This window comes from Lemur catta, chromosome 7 (genome assembly GCF_020740605.2).
Source record: "Lemur catta isolate mLemCat1 chromosome 7, mLemCat1.pri, whole genome shotgun sequence".
Lineage (NCBI taxonomy): Eukaryota > Metazoa > Chordata > Mammalia > Primates > Lemuridae > Lemur > Lemur catta.
The window spans coordinates 34,736,383-34,758,380 of record NC_059134.1 but is presented as its reverse complement, the minus strand read 5'-3'; the positions used below and the strand labels follow the sequence as shown (position 1 = coordinate 34,758,380).

Sequence of the window (21,998 nt, the reverse complement as noted above, 5' to 3'; positions counted from 1 at the left end):
TTTAACTTTCTTAAATGTATGTATAGCTCACATTTATTTCAGTGTTCAATATTGGAAGTGTTTTGGTCTTTCATTAGAAGTTTGGTGATGCTTTTGTGACAAAAAATATGCTACAGGAACTTAACTTGTTTAAATCAATTAGCCTATGATAAAATGCATTTCCTCATAAGTTTCTTCCCTTAAAGTCACAGGTTCCAAGAACCTATTGACCACTTTACGTGAGGACTTTACCATATATCAGTTTTGTCAGAAAGACTGTGGACTTCATCATTCTTGTTGAACTGCTGGGTCAAAACTCAAATGAGGTGAATTTTGCCTTTAAAGGGTTTATTTGCTAAGAACCAACTTTTAATAGTCATGAGAAAATCAAATAATTGATGTCAATACAAGTAGTTCATATATTTAACCATTTACTTTGGGGCTCTATATTACTTGAGTCTTTCTTTAATTGATGCATAATAACTACATATTTATGGGTATGACTGAGTCTTAAATCAATTGGTTTTAATCAATGGTTTGTTCTTTGAATGGTTTTAAATACTGTAGATAATCTTATTAAGAACTGTACAAACATGGAGGTGTGGTATCAAACCAGGTTTAAACTATTTGAAGCATTATTAATTTTCATTGCACAATTAGATTGTGTAAGGATGTTATCTGTGATGAGTCTAACTGTGTTTTTTTTTTCAGTAGTGAACTTTATTAAATCCCCATTCCATTCAACAGGCACATGTTAAAAGAGCATTGTTCTTGGTGTCAATGGGCAGTTGTGTTCCTTCATTTCATTTGGGCCTTTCGTATTGTAGTCTTAATGTTAAATTAACTATTCCTTTATAAAAAAATGAATGAATGAGGCAGTTCTACATGTACTAAAGTGGAATGGTTGCCAAGATATATTAAGTAAAAAAAAAAAAGAACAAGAGCAGGACAATGTGATTTTCCATGCTACCATTTTTATTTAAAAATATAGTATTACTACTATGACTTATTTCCTTTATTTTTAATGAAAGGAATTGCTAAATTTCTGTTAGAGGTTAGTAAAAATAAAGATGTGATTTTTTTTCTTCCCATCCAAAAATAAAAATAAAAAGATAGTATTAATGTTTGGTATGCATGAAATAGCTCTGGAAAGATTCATAAAAATCTACTTGGTTGCCTCTGAGAAAAGGAGCTGGAGAGGCCAGGCACGGTGGCTCACGCCTATAATCCTAGCACTCAGGGAGGCCGAGGCAGAAAGATTGCTTGAGGTCAGGAGTTCAAGACCAGCCTCAGCAAGAGTGAGACCCCCCTCTCTACTAAAAATAAAAAAAATTAGCTGGGCACGGTAGCTCGAGCCTGTAGTCCCAGCTACTCGGGAGGCTGAAGCAGGAGGATCACTTGAGCCCAGAAGTTTGAGGTTGCTGTGAGCTATGATGATGCCACAGCACTTTAGACTCTAGCCCGGGCAACAGAGCGAGACTCTGTCTCAAAAAAAAAAAAAGAAAAAAAAGAAGAAGAAAGAAAGAAAAGGAGCTAGATGTTGGGAAAAGGAGTCAGAGGAAAATTATTTTTGTTGCATATTGTTTTTTAACTTTTGAAATTTGTGTTGTGACTAGGTAGTACCTATTTAAAACTAAACTAAATAAATGTAGGTAATTTTAAAAATAAAGAAATGCTATCTTTTTTGACAAAATGTTTCCATTCATTAGTTTCATCTTAAAATCTCCCCATATGATCTCTCCCATACTTGTGGCTTTAAGAATAATCTCAGTGCTAAAAATGCCCATATTTATGTCCTCTATTTTGTGTTCCAGATTCCTTTATCTGATGGCTTACCTGAATATCTCTCAGACATTTCAAAAACGGGCAACACTAAACAATTCATTGTAAGTCTTGCTCTTCCCTCTCAGACCTTCTCTCCAAGTCTTCCCCTATCTCAGTAAATGCCGTCATCATCAACCCTTACAGTCAAGAAAACTATCTGGGGATTATTCTGAATACTTTGCTCTCTGTCAAACCATGTATATAATCCATTATTGAGTCCTGCCGTGTGTCTCATATCTGTATGTTTCACTCTTATCCCTAACTCTCCAGTGTGACCACATGGTCCAAGCCAGCGGTCTCCAACCCTGGGCCTGCAGACAGGTTCCAGTCCGTGGGGCTGTTAGGAACTGGGCTGCACAGCAAGAGGTGAGAGGTAGGTGAGCCAGCGAAGCTTCATCTGTATTTATAGCCACTCCCCATGGATCACATCACTGCTTGAGCTCCACCTCCTGTCAGATTAGCGGCTGCCTTGGATTCTCAGCAGCTCGAACCCTACTTTAAACTGAGCATGCTAGGGATCTAGGTTGCACGCTCCTTATGAGAATCTAATGCCTGATGATCTGAGGTGGAGCTGAGGCTGTGATGCTAGGGCTGGGGAGCGGTTGCAACTGTCATAGATGTAATGAGCTTGAATCTTCCTGAAACCATCCCCCATCCCCCATCCCACGCCTCAGACTGTGGAAAATTGTCTTCCATGACACTGGCCCCTGGTGCCAAAAAGGTTGGGGACTGCTGGTCCAAGCCATCATCTCCCCACTTAGTCTCCACGCCTCCCCTCAAAACCTTCAAAGCCATTCCCTCAAAAGTTCTTCTAAAACCACCTAGTTCAGATTAGGTTCTTCTGTTATTCTAACAAAGAAGTCTATTTTTTTTCCTTTGTAACTCTTACCATATTTACAATTGTTTATTCATATTTGTGGCTATCTGCATATATTCTTTTGCTGAATTGTAATCTCAACAAGGAAAGGGATTGGGATTGGGATTGTGTCCTTTTTTTTTTTTTTTTTTGGTTTCTGTGCTACAACCTAGCATAATGCCTGGCATATGGAATCTGATTAATAAACCATTCTCAAATGAATGGATAAATTAAAGAGGGAATAAGCTATTACTGTGTACCAGGCATTGTGCTAAAGATGTTACTTACGGATGATAAACCTGTTTTAGAATCATCATTTGCCAGTGGGGCACAGGCAGATACAAAATGAATACAGGAGGATATCTTTTTGTGTGAATAAGGTAGATTTGAGGACTTTTGCTTGCTAGGTCAGGGGAAGGGGCTCCACTAAGGGAATATATAAGTAAAAGGAAAAGATGAAGAACAAGTTTGATTTCCCCACATAAAATGAGGTGTGTGAATTAGGCAATCGGCTATAATTACAGGATTCATTTCCCAATTTTTCCCAGAGCCAGCCCTACAATGTGACCACCCCCCTAGATTTTTCTCCTCTAGGTGTGTCAGAACACATACAATGTCTAGGTGGCAGATTAAGAATCCTGTTACAGGGCTAATGAAGAGGGCAAGTGGTAGATTCTCTTCAGTTCTAAGTGAGCCCATTGCAAAGCCCCAGCCATGGAGACCCTTATCCACTGGCCAAGCATCTCAGGCTGTCTACTGCTCAGGCAGTCCATAATGTCCCCAACAGTGTGAGAACGACTTGCTCTTGAAACAAACAAAACAAATAAAATAACTGACAAATCATCTTTATTAAATAACAAGCAAATAGTCTACACAGATACAGTCATTTGTTGCACAAGTGCTTCCCCTTCTCTTGTGAAAAATCATTCCATGTGACAAGGTGCAAGCTAAGCAGCAGCCCGTTTGAATGCCCTGTGGTAACATGAAGACAACTGGCAAGAGGCACAGGGCACACTCGAGTTCTCTGTCACAGCACACGCAGGAGAAAACAAACCCTTTTCATTCACAAAGACTTAGGTGAAGAATTACTAGCTCCATTTAAAATGCCCATATTGTGTCTTCTACATCTCTCTCCTAACAATTAAACCAGCTGTTACTCTTCAAAATATGTGTCACTTTCTTTGCATTGGGGTCAAACTCCAACTGTGAAGATCCACTGAAGAAATAGAAAAACCCTGCAAAATAATAGTAAGATAGTTTTTCAAATAAAGACATCTGGCAACATTCAAAACTCATAATAATAGAGAACTAAAAAAAGGAAGTGATTATAAAACTTTACTTTGTGCCAGGGACTGTGTTAAGCATTTTGCATGATTTTGTTTTCATTTATCTCTGCAACAGCCCTGTAAGGTAGTGTATCTAACTCCATTTTATAGATAAGCAAGTTGAGGTTTAGATAGATTTAGATGCTTGCCCAAGGTTACTCAACAAGAAAGGATGGAGACAGCACTCCACGCCAGCTCTGTCTGACAGCAAAGCCACGTTCTGGGTTACAAGGTTATTCTGCTTCCAATCAATAAAATTCTCCTATTTTCTGGAAAATATGATCACTTATTTTTTTCCTCCCTACAATCCTCTTCCCCTTTCCCCACGTTGCAACTTGAGAAGCACAGCAACTCTTTCAAGACACCAGAGGACCCTTTAGGGCTCTGCAAACATGCTCAAGTTATCTTTCAATAAAGATCATCAGCCTCCACTCACCTACCCTTGAGTAGGAATTTTTTTTTTTTTTTAACTTTGGGCACATGGAAAGGTAAGTGTTTGCAACTGACCTATATGGGCAATGACCAACTACTCAGGAAAGACAGAGAAAATCTCCCTGAAAATTAGTAGTAGCAATAAGATGGGATGGAGGAAAAGACCAGGCCGCCAGTATTACACCTGGCCACATCACTTGATGAAATTTTTATGCTAACACGGTAATCTGTAAGGTAGCAGCTCGAGAAGTGAGGAAGTGACATGAGCACTTTGGTTTTATATGTATGTATAAAACCAAATAAAGTAGAAAGATTTGTGTTAATTATCTTTATGATTCAAAATAATTTGTTATGTGAAGTAGTCATATAATTGGTACAAAAGTAGGTGAATCAAAATTTTGGGGAAGGAACTCATTTGGGGGAAAAAACCCTGTTATTAAAAATTGTTTCAATTCTGCTCTTCCCTCTGATACCATAGAATGTTTCAAGTGCCCCATTGCCAACAAAATTAGTATCCTCTTACCAAATGCTTCAAAAGCAGCATCAATCTTTGTGTCAACCCCTGGAAAGTCTTCAGCTATTTGCCTGGGAAAGCCTGGCTCCATGGACTGTCTCTTCTCATCAAATCTGTTGCGAGTGAAAGAAACACAGCTCAGCAATGCACAGAGACCACGTTACCAAAATTCATAAGTCACGTTAGGTTTACTGTGGAATTCTAGTAAACTTTCCAAGTCCTGCAAATAAATGTCAAGCATATTTAGGATTAGAGAAATATGTAACTTTAATGGTATTGCAAACTTAGTTCTTAAAACCATGTCTCCATCAGGAACAGGGACAGCATCCTTTTGTATGTAGCACATGTTGCTTGTTAACTATATTTTTTAAGCCTGGACAGAGAGAACCTTAATCATCTTTCTGTCACAGAGACTTATATTTATATGTGTGTGTGTGTGTGTGCGTGTGTGTGTGTTGTGTATGTGGGTGTGTATAAAGTGAATTGAATCATTCATCTAAAGTACAATTTCAAGTTCTCTACCAGTTGGCCATATATACCTGCCCTCCCCACCCTGCACATCTAAGTCTTCTAATGGCAGCCTCCTAGGAAAAGGGATTGGGATGAGAAGCAAAGCACAGTAAATGCGTTTTGGGCCCATTGGTTGGATGTCAGATGGTCAGTCTGGATGTCTCAAAGTCTGGGCAGCTGGCCCAGGAGTCAATCTGTCTGCGAGTCCTGGGTTGTATCCCTAAAACTGAACTGCTGTTGCTTGTCATCTCTTACGCAGGCAGAAGGAATGAATGAGTGAGGCTTGAAGAAGCCCTTGAAAATCATATAGAAACGTTAGGAAGACAAGGCAAACACAATGAGACAAGGAGCAGAACTGTAAGACGGCTAAATTGTGGCATGGACTCTCAGGGCATCTTCCTAATTGGGTTTAAAGTCCGGGAGGGAAGGCTGCCTGCAAAGAGTGGCACTTGAGCCAGGACTTGAGGGACAGGCAGGATTTGAGTAGGTGGAGAAGGGAAGAGGGGTCTCCAGGAGGAGGGGCAACAGCAGAAAGGGAAGAACCGACCAATTGCACATGGGACTCAAAGTAGGAGAGCTTAAGAAACACCTGTTATAAGGCACTGCTATGTTTGAAAGTACTTTCCAGAAGTTGTCTAAAACCCTTTCTTCCTACTGGAAGGGAAGCAGCCCTAAGGGGTGGGTGGGGTGGGTTTTCTTAGAAAAAGAAAATAATTTCCCTAATTAAGCTCCATACAAAGTCATCCTTTTGCTTCTCACCTCCAGTATTTGTCCTCTACAAAGAAGTATGTTTTCTTCTTGTCCTTATCAGAAATGGCTGCATCGATTTTCTTTACTGTTGGAGGAAAACCCAGGGTGTGGATGCTTCTTGGGTAACCTGCTTGTACCTCACCTCCTCTGACTCCCCAGAACTGATTTCCTGTTAAAAATAAATAATTCAGAGTCATATTAAATTTATAACAGTTAAGCCTTTTAGCTTTAAAAATACTTTTTAACACCTTTGATTTCCATGGTAAAGAAGAAGCCTGAATTTTAGATTTAGTCACCACCTTATAGCGGGCTTTTAGCAAAAATTTGCAGATTGTATGAATGAACAAAGATCAAACGAGAGAATTCACAACTCTGGGCAATTTATCTTCCTATCTTTATTTTTATCATCTGTAAAATATAAATAAAATAATACCAGCCCTGGTTATTTCTTCATTACCTTTGGCTGTTTTAGTAGCCAAATTTTGACATAGTAAAAAAAATTCAAATCCTGTTCAGTTTCCTTGTGAAAGGGTTTATTTCAAGAGTTAAAGAAATGATTATATAATAGTTACCTTTAAAAATGAACACAGTATCCCTGCTAGTAACTTCATATGCAGCATCCATGTCTGAAGGAAGAGATGGCCAAAATGAAGAGATCAAATGAAACTCAAGTTCATGTGTCCTGAAGGATTTGCGCCAAAAATGTCTAAAATGTATATAGAAAGAAATGTAAATTGAAAAACAGTCTTTCACCTTCACAGTATTTTCCGCACTGTCCTGCCTCACCCAACTTCCCCCATTCTCTCATCTTCTAGGCTGGATGATAGACAGAAATCAAGTATATTGCCATTAGGAAAATTCTTTTCTTTTTCTTTAGAAGACTGCAGTGGACCTCCTGTCATAGCTTTTCAGAGTATCATTATCTATGAAAGAAAAGTTATCCTACCATGCAAACTCAGTAGCCCAGTATGTGCTCTAATTAATTACCTGCAATATGTGCAAAACAGTGTATGTGCTATACCATCATTTATACTTTTCAAAAATCTAGGCCGTATGTGTGTGTATGTGTATGTTCTGTCCAAGTATATTCTTATACAGGGACAGAACAATTCTGGAAGGATATAAAAGAGGTGTTGATTATGAATGAATATAGGGAGAACTGAGGAACCAAAATGTTTAACTTTCTTCCCATTTGTGCAGTTTGAATGTTTTATCATGTGCACATTTGTACAGCAGTAAGTAAATTAATTGATTAAATGTAATGCTTATCCTGGTGTCATTTTTGAAGGAGGTTAAGGTAAAATTCTTATTCTAAAGATTTACTTGTGCTTTTTGAAAAGCAACCATGTCTTAGGACATTTGGAAACAACCATTAGAGGATAAGAATCAACTCATCCTAAGACTTCAGAAATGAACCTGACAGTTTTAGGAAAATGTGGAAAGGGCAGCACCAGGTCTGAATGATTTCAAGCTCAGAGGAAACATTTTTGTTTTAAATGTTTAAAAGTCTCTATCACATTTCCTTTTGTTTTCCTTTCTAAGTATTGTAAATCAAAACGTTAGATAGGAAAATACAATTTTCTGGTCTGACCTGTCTTTAAAGAACAGGACTTCTCCCCTGAGGGTGCTGACTGCATCGAAGGACAAAGCAGGATCGCACATGGCTGGTGTCTCAGGTCCTAGAGGGGCAGATTCCGTGGGCACCAGGGGGTCATCAGGGGAGGCAGAGGGGGGTCCTGAAGGGAACAGATCCAGGGATACAAACATTAGGGAAATGTGATGGGTTTGTCAATTTACATGCTTTCCGAACATTCTCAAGGTCCTTTGAGCTAAATTATAAATGTTCTATGTAGCATTTTAAAACTTCCCTGAAGACCATCATTGCAAAGCTACGATGCCTAATTTTTCCAGCGTCACTCACCATAGAGGGACTGAATGCCATCCACATCATCTTGAGAAAGGCGGAACTGGGCCAGGTCTGTGAATGACTTGTAGAGTGGGTACATCACGGCTTCGGTGTTGGCCGAGTGAAAGAGACCCAGGGAGTGGCCAAGTTCATGAGCAGCAACGAGGAATAAATTGGTTCCTATTTATGAAATCATAAATAATAGCCACTTATTCCTAAAATACATGTACATTACACAGGTCAGCTGTGCATTGTATTTGTTTACTTCCTGGAACCATATAGGGCTATTTTTGCCTTGTTTGTTGGTTAATTGAGCAATTGACTGATTATACACTTAATGGAATGCTAAATATATTTCAGGACATACTTGAAATCATTCATGTGAAGTACCCTGCCATATCCACCTGCCTACCCACCCTCAGCCTCAGGAGCCTCTTAACTCCAGGAGAACCAGGTCCGTTTTCTTGTACTCAGAAATGCAATGAACCTACTTGTTTAGCACATCGATAAAAATTTCTCTTCATTTATCAATGCAAAGCTAAACACTGTTTCAATATATTAGCATTTACCATTTGCAGTCTCAGTTGAATGAAACTGTATTCATCTCAGTTCTGAAATCCTTAAACAACCATACTCCTGTTATTTTTTATTGGAATATTGCTTTCATAATTTTTTGGCCTCACTATCAAGTATGTATTATATTGAGTCTCAAAAGATGAATTATGAAAGATGTCATAGGATTTGCAAAATTGGTATAAAACATAACATGCCCAATCATGTCTAGCATTTGTCACAAAAGAGATTTTAGGCACACAAACATTAGCTGCATTCACATGTTTTCCCTGTTCGTACTGTTTTTTTTTTTAAACCCATAATACTGAAACTGGAAGGCACTGGGTAATTACAATCAACATAACAAGTAAATCTACTTTACTTTTGCAAATGTTACTTGTACACCTTGTGATCCTAGGAAGGTTCATTTGTAAAAAGAAGTTGTTAATTCAGCCAAACCAAGAATTTTATCCAGCACTAAACTCACATTTGTACTTTCTACAGATATTTACATTTTTGTTATAAATCCCAGTTAAATCTCAGAAGTAGCGTTATTTATTTCAGCTGATCTTTTGAAAAGTTTGGAAGTCATTCCCCAAAATACACAGTTATGTACTGAGAAACATTCTTCTACCTAAACAGTTTGGACATTGTATTTGTGGGTTAGTCCTTTCCTTGGAAAGAAACAATCCATAAAAATTCCTCTTTGCCTAGAGGTAGTAAAATATTGCCTTGGCCAGAAAAAAGGCAAAAAGAGAACTTCACTTGTTGAAATTTAATTCTGATGTCTGTTTTGAAGAGTAAGGAAGTAAATGGGGAAAATTATTTAAGCAATATCCAGGCCACTTTTTGGTATAGATTCAATGCAATACACTATCCCTTAGATATCCGCATTTTGTTTCCTTTTTTTTTTTTTTTTTGAGACAGAGTCTTGCTCTGTTGCTCAGGCTAGAGTCAGTACCGTGGCGTCAGCCTAGCTCACAGCAACCTCAAACTGCTGAGCTTAAGCGATCCTCCTGCCTCAGCCTCCCGAGTAGCTGGGACTACAGGCATGCGCCACCATGCCTGGCTAATTTTTTCTACATATATTTTTAGTTGGCCATATAATTTCTATTTTTGGTAGAGACGGGGTCTCACTCTTGCTCAGGCTGGTTTCGAACTCCTGACCTTGAGCGATCCACCCGCCTCGGCCTCCCAGAGTGCTAGGATTACAGGCGTGAGCCACCGCGCCCAGCCTGCATTTTGATATAATGAGAAATTGTTCTTAATAATGGTGGCCCTTAAATCACACACAATCCACAATCATTAAAGAAATACTTAATGATGTTTGTTATATTGTGGTTAACCAAGACAGGAAATATAAATTTTAGGCATCTGAAAATTTTTTCAATAATGATTTAAACAAAAATATATTCTGCTGATCACTGATCCACTGGGAAATCCAGAATACCCCATTTCTTGAGCATTTTTAGTCATTAAGAGTTTTCTAAACGTAAAAAGAAATTAAGACCAAAACCATTCTGAGAGATGGCACGAACCTGCTGTCTCCTTCGTCCATTGTTCATCATCATCAAAGTGAGCATCTCCATAAATCCCTTGCCCGGGAGGATAGGCGTGAGCCAAAACTTTTCCAGGTCCATCAAAAGGGGAAAAGTCTCCATGTTCTAACAAAAAAAAATTTTTTTATTGGAAAGATAGGTAATTAGGATCTCTTTTTGCCTTTTCCAATAAAACAACAGCAGATAAATGGATGCATTTCATGTGTTTTTGTTTTGTTGTGCTTTAATTTTTACCTCGAACTGCGAAAGAGATCATTATGTCAGCCTCTCCTTCATCCATCCTGGAGAATGTCAGTGGAGTTACCTCCTCCCAGATTTGCAGAGCTCTCTCAATGGCAGAATCAACAGCATCTCTTGGCAAATCTGGTGTATAATTCACAATCCTGTGTGAGAAAAATTGAAGAAGATAATATTTTCTACTATGACACAGCTTATAACATTTCAATCCTATGTGAAAACTCTTTGGACCCATTACCTGTAGGTAAGTTGGGTTTTCCTCCACTTGGGCGTGCCAAGAAAGGTACTGAAGTGACCAACATCAGGAACGCCACACCTGGGCTTGCTAATCACCTTCAGAGTGTTGGAGTCCAGCTTCCCCGTCACCTCCAACCCAAGGAACTTCTGCATTTCTCGGATTTTTTTAACAACAGGACCACTGTCCTTTCTTCTAACAAACTGCTTCGCATCTTTTGGAAGGTTGTAGTAGTTTTCTAGGTATTGCTAATAGAATAAGTATAGTTTTTAGGTCATTCTTATGATTTTTAGCTGTAGCCATTTATAGTAAATTTTGCAGTTGCCCACTTTTCTTAGTCTATTTGAAGTATTTCTCTAGTTTCCTGAAATAATAAATGTCACATTTCATTTAATTCTTTAATTACAGCCTTCCTCTCACCTTTGCTTTAACTTTTAACTATTTCTGCAGCTTAGTTTGCTATCAAAGTAATAAAAGTAAAGTGAAAAATTAAGATAAATATCCAGTGCACTTAAAGGAACAAAACAAAATGAACAAATAAGCCTCTTTGAGCATATTTGTATATTTAAGGTAAATTTATTCAATTTCCTTAATTTTTCACTTTATATTTCTCACAAGTCCCTGGCTTAAGAAAAGAGTTGGACAAATTCCTTTGTCTAAACATGTCACTAGCAATACAAATACTTAGGTAAAATTACATTGAATTAAAATACCTAAAGAAGTTCAAAGCGTGACATGGTTCACACAGTTTCCACTCGGTATCATGTGCCTCAAGCCCCAGTGCTGCTATTGCTATGGTGTTGTGTGATCTTGAGAAAACACCTAATGTTTCTGGCCTTTGTTGCTTCTTACATAAAAGGAGAAGCCCAAATACTGTGATACTGAGACCCTTTCCATGGCCAACACTTTATAACTCTCTGTCCCTGAACTGTTCCTACATAGCAAGCTCAAATCATTCTATGTGGGTTTTAAGACACACAGAAGGGTTTGAACTTACTGTGGAAGGCAGAGATGGTCTCTCCACTTGGCCCTGCCAATGAGTGTGGTGTCTATCTACCTCTGTTAATTACCTGAACAAGGTCCATGCTGGTGTCCTCGCCCCTTGCAGCTCCATCTAATGGATAGGCTGAGCAAACTGCCACGCATAGTGACAATAGGATTGGAAGACTCTCCATTTCCACGGGCTTTGCTGAACTCTATGCTGTCTCAGTGCCTTGCTCTTTGCCTACTGCCTTCCAGGTCCACCCCTGGAGCCCAACTTTTATAGGGTGACAATGTTTGTTTAGATCACTCACAGCTTGACTGACTCATCATTGCTTTTCATCCAAAAGGCAGCAGGACCATTTCCAAAAAGTCCAAATTGAAAGTAGGATGATACAACCTACTTTACTAATTTCGCTCAACCTTCCCAATTTTGCAAGGTTAAACGGGTGATTAAGCTCCAGGAAATGCTTCCTGTCTTGGTAGAAGAGAAAACTGGAGCATTTTTTTTTCCACTCTGGAAAAGCTGACTAGAATTCACTAGACAATTTATGTTTGTGTGTTTGATAGAAGAAGTGGGCTGACTTGGTAAAACTCAGAATTGTGCAGAACTTTTAAAAGCAGTTTTATTTTAAGATGAACATAATTTAAAATCAAATGTAGTAAGATGTCTGTAAATGAAAAGCATACATACATAACTATACTCTATACTATATAGTATTACACAGAGAAAACATATCTAAAAGAAAATCGGAAGGGAGAATTTATTTGTTGAATCTGTGATTTAAAATACCTGCTGTTGGCCGGGCGCAGTGGTTCACGCCTGTAATCCTAGCCCTCTGGGAGGCCGAGGCGGGTGGATCGCTCGAGGTCAGGAGTTCGAGACCAGCCTGAGCGAGACCCCGTCTCTACTAAAAATAGAAATAAATTATCTGGCCAACTAAAAATATATGTAGAAAAAATTAGCCGGGCATGGTGGCGCATGCCTGTAGTCCCAGCTACTCGGGAGGCTGAGGCAGTAGGATTGTTTAAGCCCAGGAGTTTGAGGTTGCTGTGAGCTAGGCTGATGCCACGGCACTCACTCTAGCCCGGGCAACAAAGTGAGACTCTGCCTCAAAAAATAAATAAATAAATAAATAAATAAAAAATAAAATACCTGCTGTTGATTTCTGCCTGGATTTGCTGGTCCTTGAGGAGAAAGATCATGGGCAGGTTGGAAAAAAGAGGGCCTGTGAAAAAGAAGGAAATGTATCCTCTTTGGGTAATTCTGTACCCAATTTATTAATGGGTATTAAGTCCATAATAGTTGTTCCATGAACACTTATAGAATTGAAATGAATTACATTGCTCACTGAACTGAAAGTCTCTGTCTTTATCTTCCATACTTTTCTTATTCTCTTTCAATCGCTTTGTTTCCTCCCTAAATTCACATTAGTAGATGTTTTGCAGTTGAAAACAAAAAGCCATCCTAAATTCTATTCTCATGTTCTTCCTTTTCCTGCTCTTTTTCTTTTTTTTTTACTTTTATTTTCCTTTTCTTTGTTGGGAAGAGAGTTGCTCACATCATTAGTGTATAATAAATGCTTATAAGAAAGACTTTAAACATTTTCAGAAGAAATTTAGTTAAACTCTGCATAATCTTCTCATCACCTGCCACCGCCCATCTTGTGGCACCTTTCCCTGATCACCACATTTTATTTGTTCTTTCTTCCTTTGCTCACTTGCTTGATGATTTGTTTGTTAAAGGGCAGAACATCTTGGGAGTGAGAACTAAGTACAATGATGAATGAAAGTGTTGCACACTTAGTAGACATTTAATAAGTGCATATTTTCCTCCCTCCCATTTACATTCCTTTTGCATTCTTTGTTTTATTTTTTCGTATGCTTCTTAATAAACACCGGAGAGATTTTACCCGATATGTATGGAGGCTCAAATAGGATTCCTCGGTGGTAGTAAGATCCCTATAACTGGAGGTGCCTAACCAGATGCCCCCCACTTGGCAGGGCCATACATCAAATTTAAGCCTCCATTTTTAGATTAGATTCTGTCTAAAAGGCAAGTCAAAAAGAACGTCCTGTGATTCTCTGTTTCTTTAAGGAAAAAAATCTGTGTCTTGTCCTGATTGAAATAAGGGAGAAATATTTGGCCACAGCAAGTGAGGACAAGGAGATTGGTGGTCAAAGTGGTGACAGGGATACGGATTCCAGGAAGGAGCAGTGGAGCCGGCAGATAAAAGAGAAATTAAAAGCAGAACAACTGTGGCAGCCACAATTGTCAGTTCCTTCTAGATTACGGTTTTTCCCTTGTAGATTTTATCGGGCATTATAACTTATAAAATATATTTAACGTTTAGAGGGAAGCCTGACAGATACCATGTTTATTTTCCCAACTGTTGATATGGAGCTGGCAAGATGGGCCATTTGATTCTATATTCCTAGTACTTAGCACGGTACCTGGCGTATAGTATGTACCCAAAAATTGCTTAGAGAACTAATTAATATATTAATTATGAGTGAAATGCTTCTAGCAAAAATCGAACAAGTGAAAGAAAAGTCAAAAAATTCACAAATCATGTAGATGTTTCTAAATTTCCAGATCCGACATGTTATATTTACCAAATTCTCTAATAATTAAATTTTTAAAGGTTTTTTTTCTATAGGAAAAGACTCGATCTATCACTTTAAGTCTCCCTAAAAAAGACTTACATACTCAAAGTCTTCATTCCTATGTCTTCAGAATACTCAAACTAAAATTGTAGAACCAGGAGTTTTCTGACCATGCACAAGATAGTCTAACTGCATTTTGTAAATTCCATTTTTTTTTTTTTTTTGAGACAGAGTCTCACTCTGTCACCTGGGCTAGAATGTCGTGGTGTCAGCCTAGCTCACAGCAACCTCAAACTCCTGGGCTCAGGTGATCCTCCTGCCTCAGCCTCCCAAGTAGCTGGGACTATAGGCGCAAGCCACCATACCCAGCTAATTTTTCTATTTTTAGTAGAGGTGGGGTCTCACTTGCTCAGGCTGGTCTTGAACTCCTGAGCTCAATTGATCCTCCTGCCTCAGCCTCCCAGAGTGCTAGGATTACAGGTGTGAGCCATGGTGCCTGACTGTAAATTACATTTTAAAAGGCAATGCATTAATGAGAAGGAATAGGTAAATTGAAAAGCAACTGAGTGAAAGAAGAAGGGAAGGGAAAGAAGGAAGGAAGAAAAGAAGAAGGAAAGAAGGAGGAAGGAAGGAAGGAAAGAAAAGAAAGAAGGAAGAAGAAGAAAAAAGAGAGTAAATACATTGAATGTAGAGGGGAGCTCTGAATGCCAGAAAAAAAAAATTAGGTATTTTCAGCACAGAAATGAAAATGGCTCTTCCATAGAACAATCATTTGTTATATGATTAAATATATACAATGGCTGGTTTTATAAATCTGACCTCACAGGCATCAGAGACCTGGAATTAAATTTATGTTCAATCTAATCCCACTTGGATTCAAAAGCTGGCAGTTAATCCAAGGAATGTTCTATCTGATAATTTTTACATTTGTCTTCCTATTTATCATGCTTCTCCATGATTAATTAGACGTGATAACGTAAGATCCTTGCTACCACCAGCTGATATAATCATTCTTTCAGCTATACGTTCATTCCTCAAGTGTCTGAGTTGCAAGTACTTCAGAATACCCAAACTAAAAGTGTAGATTTGGAAATCAAATTTAAAACAGAAATTTAGAAAAACAAGGTGACCGAATTAACTATTTAAAAACTAGAAAGAAGAAGGAGGGAGCAAAAGAACAAAGTAATGAAGGAATGATAGAAGGAAGATCATAATCTAGGAGAGGAGATGATCCCTATATAATTAATTCTGTAAGAAATAAAGTAAAAAGTTGTATAGGAATTAAGCAGAAGGTGTTTACTTTAGAAAAATCCCATAGGAAAAGCAGCAGAGAAATTGAGCCTGGAATGATTTGGACATGGAGGGAAATTCAGGAACAGAATAAACAACTATGAGGAGGGTAAAAAGTTAGAATCTATATAGAAAATGTTGAAGAGTTACTTTTTATTGAAATAGAAGGTGTGGTGTGTGAAGGGTAGTAATGAAAAAATGAAAAATAAAGTTGTGGGAAGATAGGTTGGAGCCCAATCATAGAAGACCATTAGTCTGCAGCTAAGGTATTTAGAGTTTATTCCATTGTTGGTAGAAAGCCATATGTCCACAAAATATTTTAAATAAAGCTTTATATATTTAAATAAAGCTTCATATGTTTATTATAGAAAATTTAAAATGTACAAAAAAATAGAAAGAAGAAAATTAATCATTTGTAGTCTTGTCAAAGTAGAATAACACTATTAATGCTATTAACTATGTACTTTCCTCTCATCTTTTAAATTCCTGTGTATTCTTTTTTATGTCATGCTGACAGTGGGAATTTATAAAATTTCCTTTATATTTTCCCACAATTTTGAATCTCACCAGCCAGACAGAAGTACTAAGAAAGCAATATGTTCTGTTTAAATTGTAGGATAAAACCTATTGCTTATAGGTTTTTTCACATATGTTTTTCATAGCTGAAATCAGACCATATATTCTGATGTTTATGCCTATTTGCCACAGACAATTTCAAACATTCTAGTTGGAAGGGGAACCAGAACAGAAAAGGGGATTAGGCACGGGTAATTTCTGCACGTGGATGCCTCGATCTTTCTTCGTTTATAAAAGCTAATGACTCAGATCACTCAACATGAGTGGTAAAAATGTTGAAATCCATCATTCAAATTCCTTGGCAATGACAATGGCTTTTATGTGGCTCTAGGCAACTCTGATTTTACAGAGGGAATGAGCATTTTGTAATATTCTTGGCACAAATATTCCAATTGTGCAAAACAGAATAACATAACTTGAAGTTTTCAGTGGTGCTCCAACAGGCAGTATATTCCATTTGATTGTGGGGTAAAAAATGTTGCTTGAGAAACACTTTTTCTTGTATGAGGATTAGAGTGGAAGCAGGAGAACAGGAATGGGAAACATGGATGAAGCTTAACTCCAGGCTGCAAAATCCACCTGACAAGTCCTCTTTCAATCAGAAAATTGACTTTGTCTAACAAACTGAGTAAAAGCAGCTCTATTAAGGATTTTACATCCTGAACTATGCATTCTGGAGCTGTTCATTTTTAGTCAGTTGGCAACTATATGTCCTTATGTAATTTTTTTCCAAAGGTGGTTCAGGAGTGAAGTTAATTGATTCCAGCATGTCTGAGCATGTCTTTTGTTAATGTCTGCTATGGGAGATATCTTATGTGGGTATGAAACTCCCAGGTCACAATCTTTTTTTCCTCTTTTCAATATCAACACATGGGCGGGGGGTGGTGGCTCATACCTGTAATCCCGGCACTTTGGGAGGCCGAGGCAGGAGGATTACTTGAGGCCAGGAATTGGAGACCAGCTTGGGCAACACAGTGACACTTCATCTCAAAAAGTAAGAAAAATTAGTTGGACATAGTGGCGCATGCCTGTAGTCCCAGCTACTCAAGAGACTGAGGCAGGAGGATCACTTGAGCCCAGGAGTCTGAGATTGCAGTGAGCTCTGATGATGCCACTGTATTCTAGTCCAGGCAACAGAGCAAGACCCTGTCTCAAAAAACAAAATCAGCACCTGTCCAGTAGAGATACAGCTTCAATGTTTTCTAGATGATAGAAAAATACATATCCTAGCCCCTGTGAGGAGCAAAATATCTTTCTAGTTCTTTTAGACGTGACGAGAAGTTCCTGAGATTTCATAAGGCAAACAGACATCTGAATTTTTTTTCCAATGTAACTTCACTGTTCCTGTAAAGAGTGGACAAATTCATTCTGAAACAAGCTTTTCTTTTCATTTATGTGCTGTAGTGCATGTTTGGGAAAGGCTGCTTCAGTGGCGACTAGGCAGTTGTCTTTTTAGGCTGACAATTTCCCCATTTAGTGCTCTTGGTCAGATAAGTGGCAACATCAGAACTGTGCCTCTGTGAAATTTATCTGGCAGCAGTGATCGAGGTGGACTAGAATGTGAAGAAAGCAAAGTTGACTAGTTCAGCAGCTATTAGAATCATCCAAGTGAGGTACAAAGGCAACCTGAAAGATTGAAGATAGAAGTAAACAGAATTAAGAAAGGAAAGTGATGATACAAACAAAAATAAACAAGCAGGATGAGAAAGGTACGGCACGACACTGAGTCTTGTAAATTGGGGAGAATCAGAACTATCTGGTCTGCAGTTAAGGTTGGACTCCTTTCTTTGTGACTTGCCCGGTGTGGAAACAAACAAAGACCAACCAAACTAGAAAAGGCAAAGAATCTTTATTCAGAGCTTGCTCTAGCAAGGGAGTCAGCCACTGCCATTTGTGTTTTGGCAGAGATGCAACGGCAGACAGAGGAGTGGGAAAGCTTTATAGTGGGGGGAAAAAAAGGAGGGAGACTGTTGGCACACAGGGAAGCTGCTGGCAGGCTAGCATGGGCATCCTATGGGATTGGCTGGGGTGCATATCTTTCTCTGATTGGTCCTAAGTTGGAAATAGGGGCAAAAATTAGAGATGCTATCAGTTATTAACCAACTCCTGGCCATTTGGGGCCAATTGTGATGGAAATTACTATTTAGCTTCCTGATTTGTCACTAGAGATAACAATCTGGCACTCTGCAAACCTGACTTACAGCAGGCTGGCTTCTTCAGCTATTTATTACGGGTAATAGGATGGTTTCCTGGGAAGGTTCATTCAGGTTGTGGGTCAGAGTTCTATTTACATATACGATCTGGCTGTTGTCCGTTTGTACATTCAGTCTCTCACTGGAAAAGTTGTCTCTCAACTCCCTGGCTCATGCACCTCTGTAATGGCTGAAAAGTCCTGGGTATTTCCTTGGTTAGATGATCTCTTCTTTTGCTACCCACATAGTTTTTGCTTAAACTCTAGAATTCGTAAGTACTTATTTCTCAGGGTTGGGTTTCTTCAAATACCTGTAACCAGCCATGCTCATTGCCCTGACAAATCTGTGGTAATGGTCCTAGGCACTGCTTTGCCACAGCTCAGAGACACCTCATCTTCTTCTGAGTCATGACTTTGTTAATGTTGAGACATCCAAAGGATGGGCCACATTATGTAAGAATGACAGAATGAAAGTTTGTGTGGTAGTAACAGCTCAAATTAGGGTTGGACATGTACCAAGGCAGAGCTAACTGGCACAACCCAGCAGAGCTGGTGCTGGTGTACCAGCTTATGCATTAAAATCATGCCAGGGGAAGAAGGAAATCAGAATTCTGAACTTTCAGTGTTCTATTCAGTTTTAGGCAGTTAATGACTTTGCATTTTCTCAGTGTGCAATGCGATCAAACAGCTATATATGCAGAACTGTCATTTAAGAAAGGATAAAACCACGCTATAGTGATCATCTACTGTGTGCCCAATATGTCTAATCTTTACACCCACATTGCCACTAAGGTAAAGCTTAGTATCTCCATTTCACAGATAAAGAAATTGAAGCTCAGAAAAAGTTAAAATGTTTGTTCAAGTCCACATAGACAGTAAAAGCTGGATGTGTCTCTTAACCTAGTGTCTGCTGGATAATTAGTCATCAGTTTTTTGGGCACCTCTCGTGACTTCTCGCCCCTCTTTTGAAGCCCAGTCTTTCCTGGCCATCATCTTCCACTCGTGCTGCCCAGATGTGACGCAGTTAGGACACACATCTATGAGCAGTCACTGTGTGTCACTCAGATTCAAAAATATTATACACAGAGCCTCCTTACTCACAAAGGTTGGTGAATGTTCCAAATCCTGGGGAAATGAACAAAATCTTGCTGGCTGTGAATTCCTAAGCGTTCATCAACAAAATCCAGCTCTAAGCTATGTTTTGAGCATACACACACAATCCAGTACCTCCGTGGTTTGAGACAAATTTCACAATCCTTTTTGCTTTTTGAAAGTCGTATTTTATTCAATTATAGGGTAGGAACATGATGTTCAAAGTCATGAATTTAGAGCATAAGTGGAAAAACTTCTCTTCAAACCTCACTTATGTATACATCTTCCTGAAGATATTTTTATGGCAGCTTAACTGCTCCAAAAAGTACAGAAGAGGAGCAGGATTGTTGAATTTATTAACCATTTTGTGCCTAATAATTGGGTCAAACAGTAGCAGATCATACTCCCTGTTAGTTAAAAGATTATTAGCCAAAAGAATCAAAGTGGTATGGTAGAAAGAACATGAGTTCTGGGGTTAAACAGTCTCCAATTAGAATCTTAATTTCTGTACCTACTAGATCCGTGACACCAAACAAATTGCTTGTCTTCTCTATGCCCCTTTTCCTTCAGTCTTAAAATGGCAATAACAATAGCTATCCAAGGGCTTGCTATATGTAGCAGAAATTATATATAAACTTCTAGGAACATAATAAACATTATTATTCATAACACTTACATATCTAGAATGGTGCAAAGAATTAAGTGACAGTATTTCTAATTTTGGATGGTTTTTAGTAGTTGAGAATGAAGGAAATAAGGGGACAGTGACCACATGGGTTCTCTACCTTCTCCACAATTCAAAGTGGTTATTACGGTATGGATTTACCTGTGCAGGAGGACAGCAGCAAAACCGGGAAATTCTGGGTCCAGGACAAGTTGAGATGAGAAGAAACAAGCTTCAGCTGAGCACCTACTTAGTGTCAGGGGCTTCACCAATGTTAATTCTCAGAACAACCTAAGAGGCAGATATTATTTTTCCTGAGATTCAAAAAGGTCAACTAACTTACCTAAGATCACACAGTAAGTTACTGAGCAGATTTTCTAACTTGTCAATATCATGGACTTTGTATGAGCAGTCACTGCCCAGAACTCTGCCTTTCAAGATATTGGGTCATTAAGTATGAAATATCCAATTTCCTTAAGTATTAAGTTTGACAGCTAATATCTCTGACATTTCACTTTGACACTTCTTGGGTTTTTTTTTTTTTTTTCCTATTGTGAAGGTACATTCTCAGTCTTTTCAAACACATGTTTTGGCTTGTGATTATCTTTCATATTTTTTAGAGCAATTTTTGTGAAACCATGGATAAGTCCAAAATTAGAGTTATTTTCAAATATGAGTTCCATCATGGAACCAATGCATTGTAGACAGATAGAAATATCATAAAAGTGTTTGGGAAGGATATGGCTAATGAAGATACAGTATGTCGATGGTTTGAGAAGTTCCATTCTGGTGATTTTAATTTGGAAAGTGAGCCATGTGGGTGACCTGAGACCAAGGTGGATAATGATGAGCTGAAAGCTGTAGTGGAAGTGAATCCATTTCAACCTATGCGTGAATTAGCAGCAAGGTTTGACGTTACTATTCCAACAATATTGGACCATTTGAAACAAATTTGTGAGGTAAAGAAGCTGGACAGATGGGTGCCAAATGAATTAAACAAGTGTCAGAAGAGAAATCATCTCGAAGCTTGCCTGTCTTTGCTGTCAGTACATAAAGGTGAATCATTTCTATACCATATTGTTACGTGTGATGACAAATAGATTCTTTTTGACAATCACAAGCATTCAGCACAATGGTTGGATAAAGGTGAAGTGCTGAAACAGTCCAAAACCGAATATTTATCAAAAAAAAAGCTAATGGTGTCTTGTGGTCCAGCACTAGTATTATCCACTACAGCTTCAGGGAACCTGGTCAATCAATTACAGCAGGTGTCTACTGCCACCAATTGGATGAAATGATGAGGATGCTTGTGATTAAGCAGATGAGATTGGTCAACAGAGACAGGCTGATCCTCTTGCAAGACCACATTTTGCAAAAAACAATGCTGCTCAAACTACAGAGGCTGGACTTGGAAACTCTCTGTCATCCACTATATTAACCAGACCTTGCACCAACTGACTACCACTTCTTCCAGGCTTTGGACCACTTCTTGCAAGGAAAAATATTCAACTTTCAACAAGCTGTGGAAAATGCCTTTCCTGATTTCACCACCACTCACTCTCCAGGCTTCTTCCCTGCTGGCATATACAAGCTATCCTTAAGATGGCAAAACTGACTTGATAGTTTAGGTGCATATTTTGATGAATTGTACTGTTTCTTGTTTGAGATATAATAAACTACATTTTTGATTCGAAATCAGACATGTCATATTTAATGACCTAATATTTGCAACAGGTGAAGAGACAGGCCACATCTTCACTTCCTGTAGTATAGCAAGTGATATATTATGAAGGAGACTTTCACCATAAAGCAACTTCAGTCTTAATAAAACCTGCTTTTCAATGTATTGCTGGGTTTGTAGGAGTTAATAGAAATCTCCGGGGCTTCCCTATCTCCTCTACACTTGTATACGCGCTGG

General features: G+C 38.5%; 1 protein-coding gene across 1 annotated transcript; it reads right to left on the bottom strand.

Moving 5' to 3' along the window:
- Positions 1–3,483: 3,483 nt before the first annotated feature.
- LOC123641885 (stromelysin-1) lies at positions 3,484–11,914 on the bottom strand. Its single transcript, XM_045556816.1, has 10 exons — positions 11,750–11,914; positions 10,683–10,927; positions 10,442–10,590; positions 10,187–10,312; positions 8,112–8,276; positions 7,782–7,926; positions 6,763–6,896; positions 6,200–6,359; positions 4,940–5,043; positions 3,484–3,894 (listed from the first exon to the last, which is right to left on the bottom strand). The coding sequence occupies exons 1-10, from the start codon at positions 11,852–11,854 to the stop codon at positions 3,794–3,796; spliced, it is 1,434 nt and encodes a 477-aa protein (XP_045412772.1). The 5' UTR covers positions 11,855–11,914; the 3' UTR covers positions 3,484–3,793.
- Positions 11,915–21,998: the final 10,084 nt, after the last annotated feature.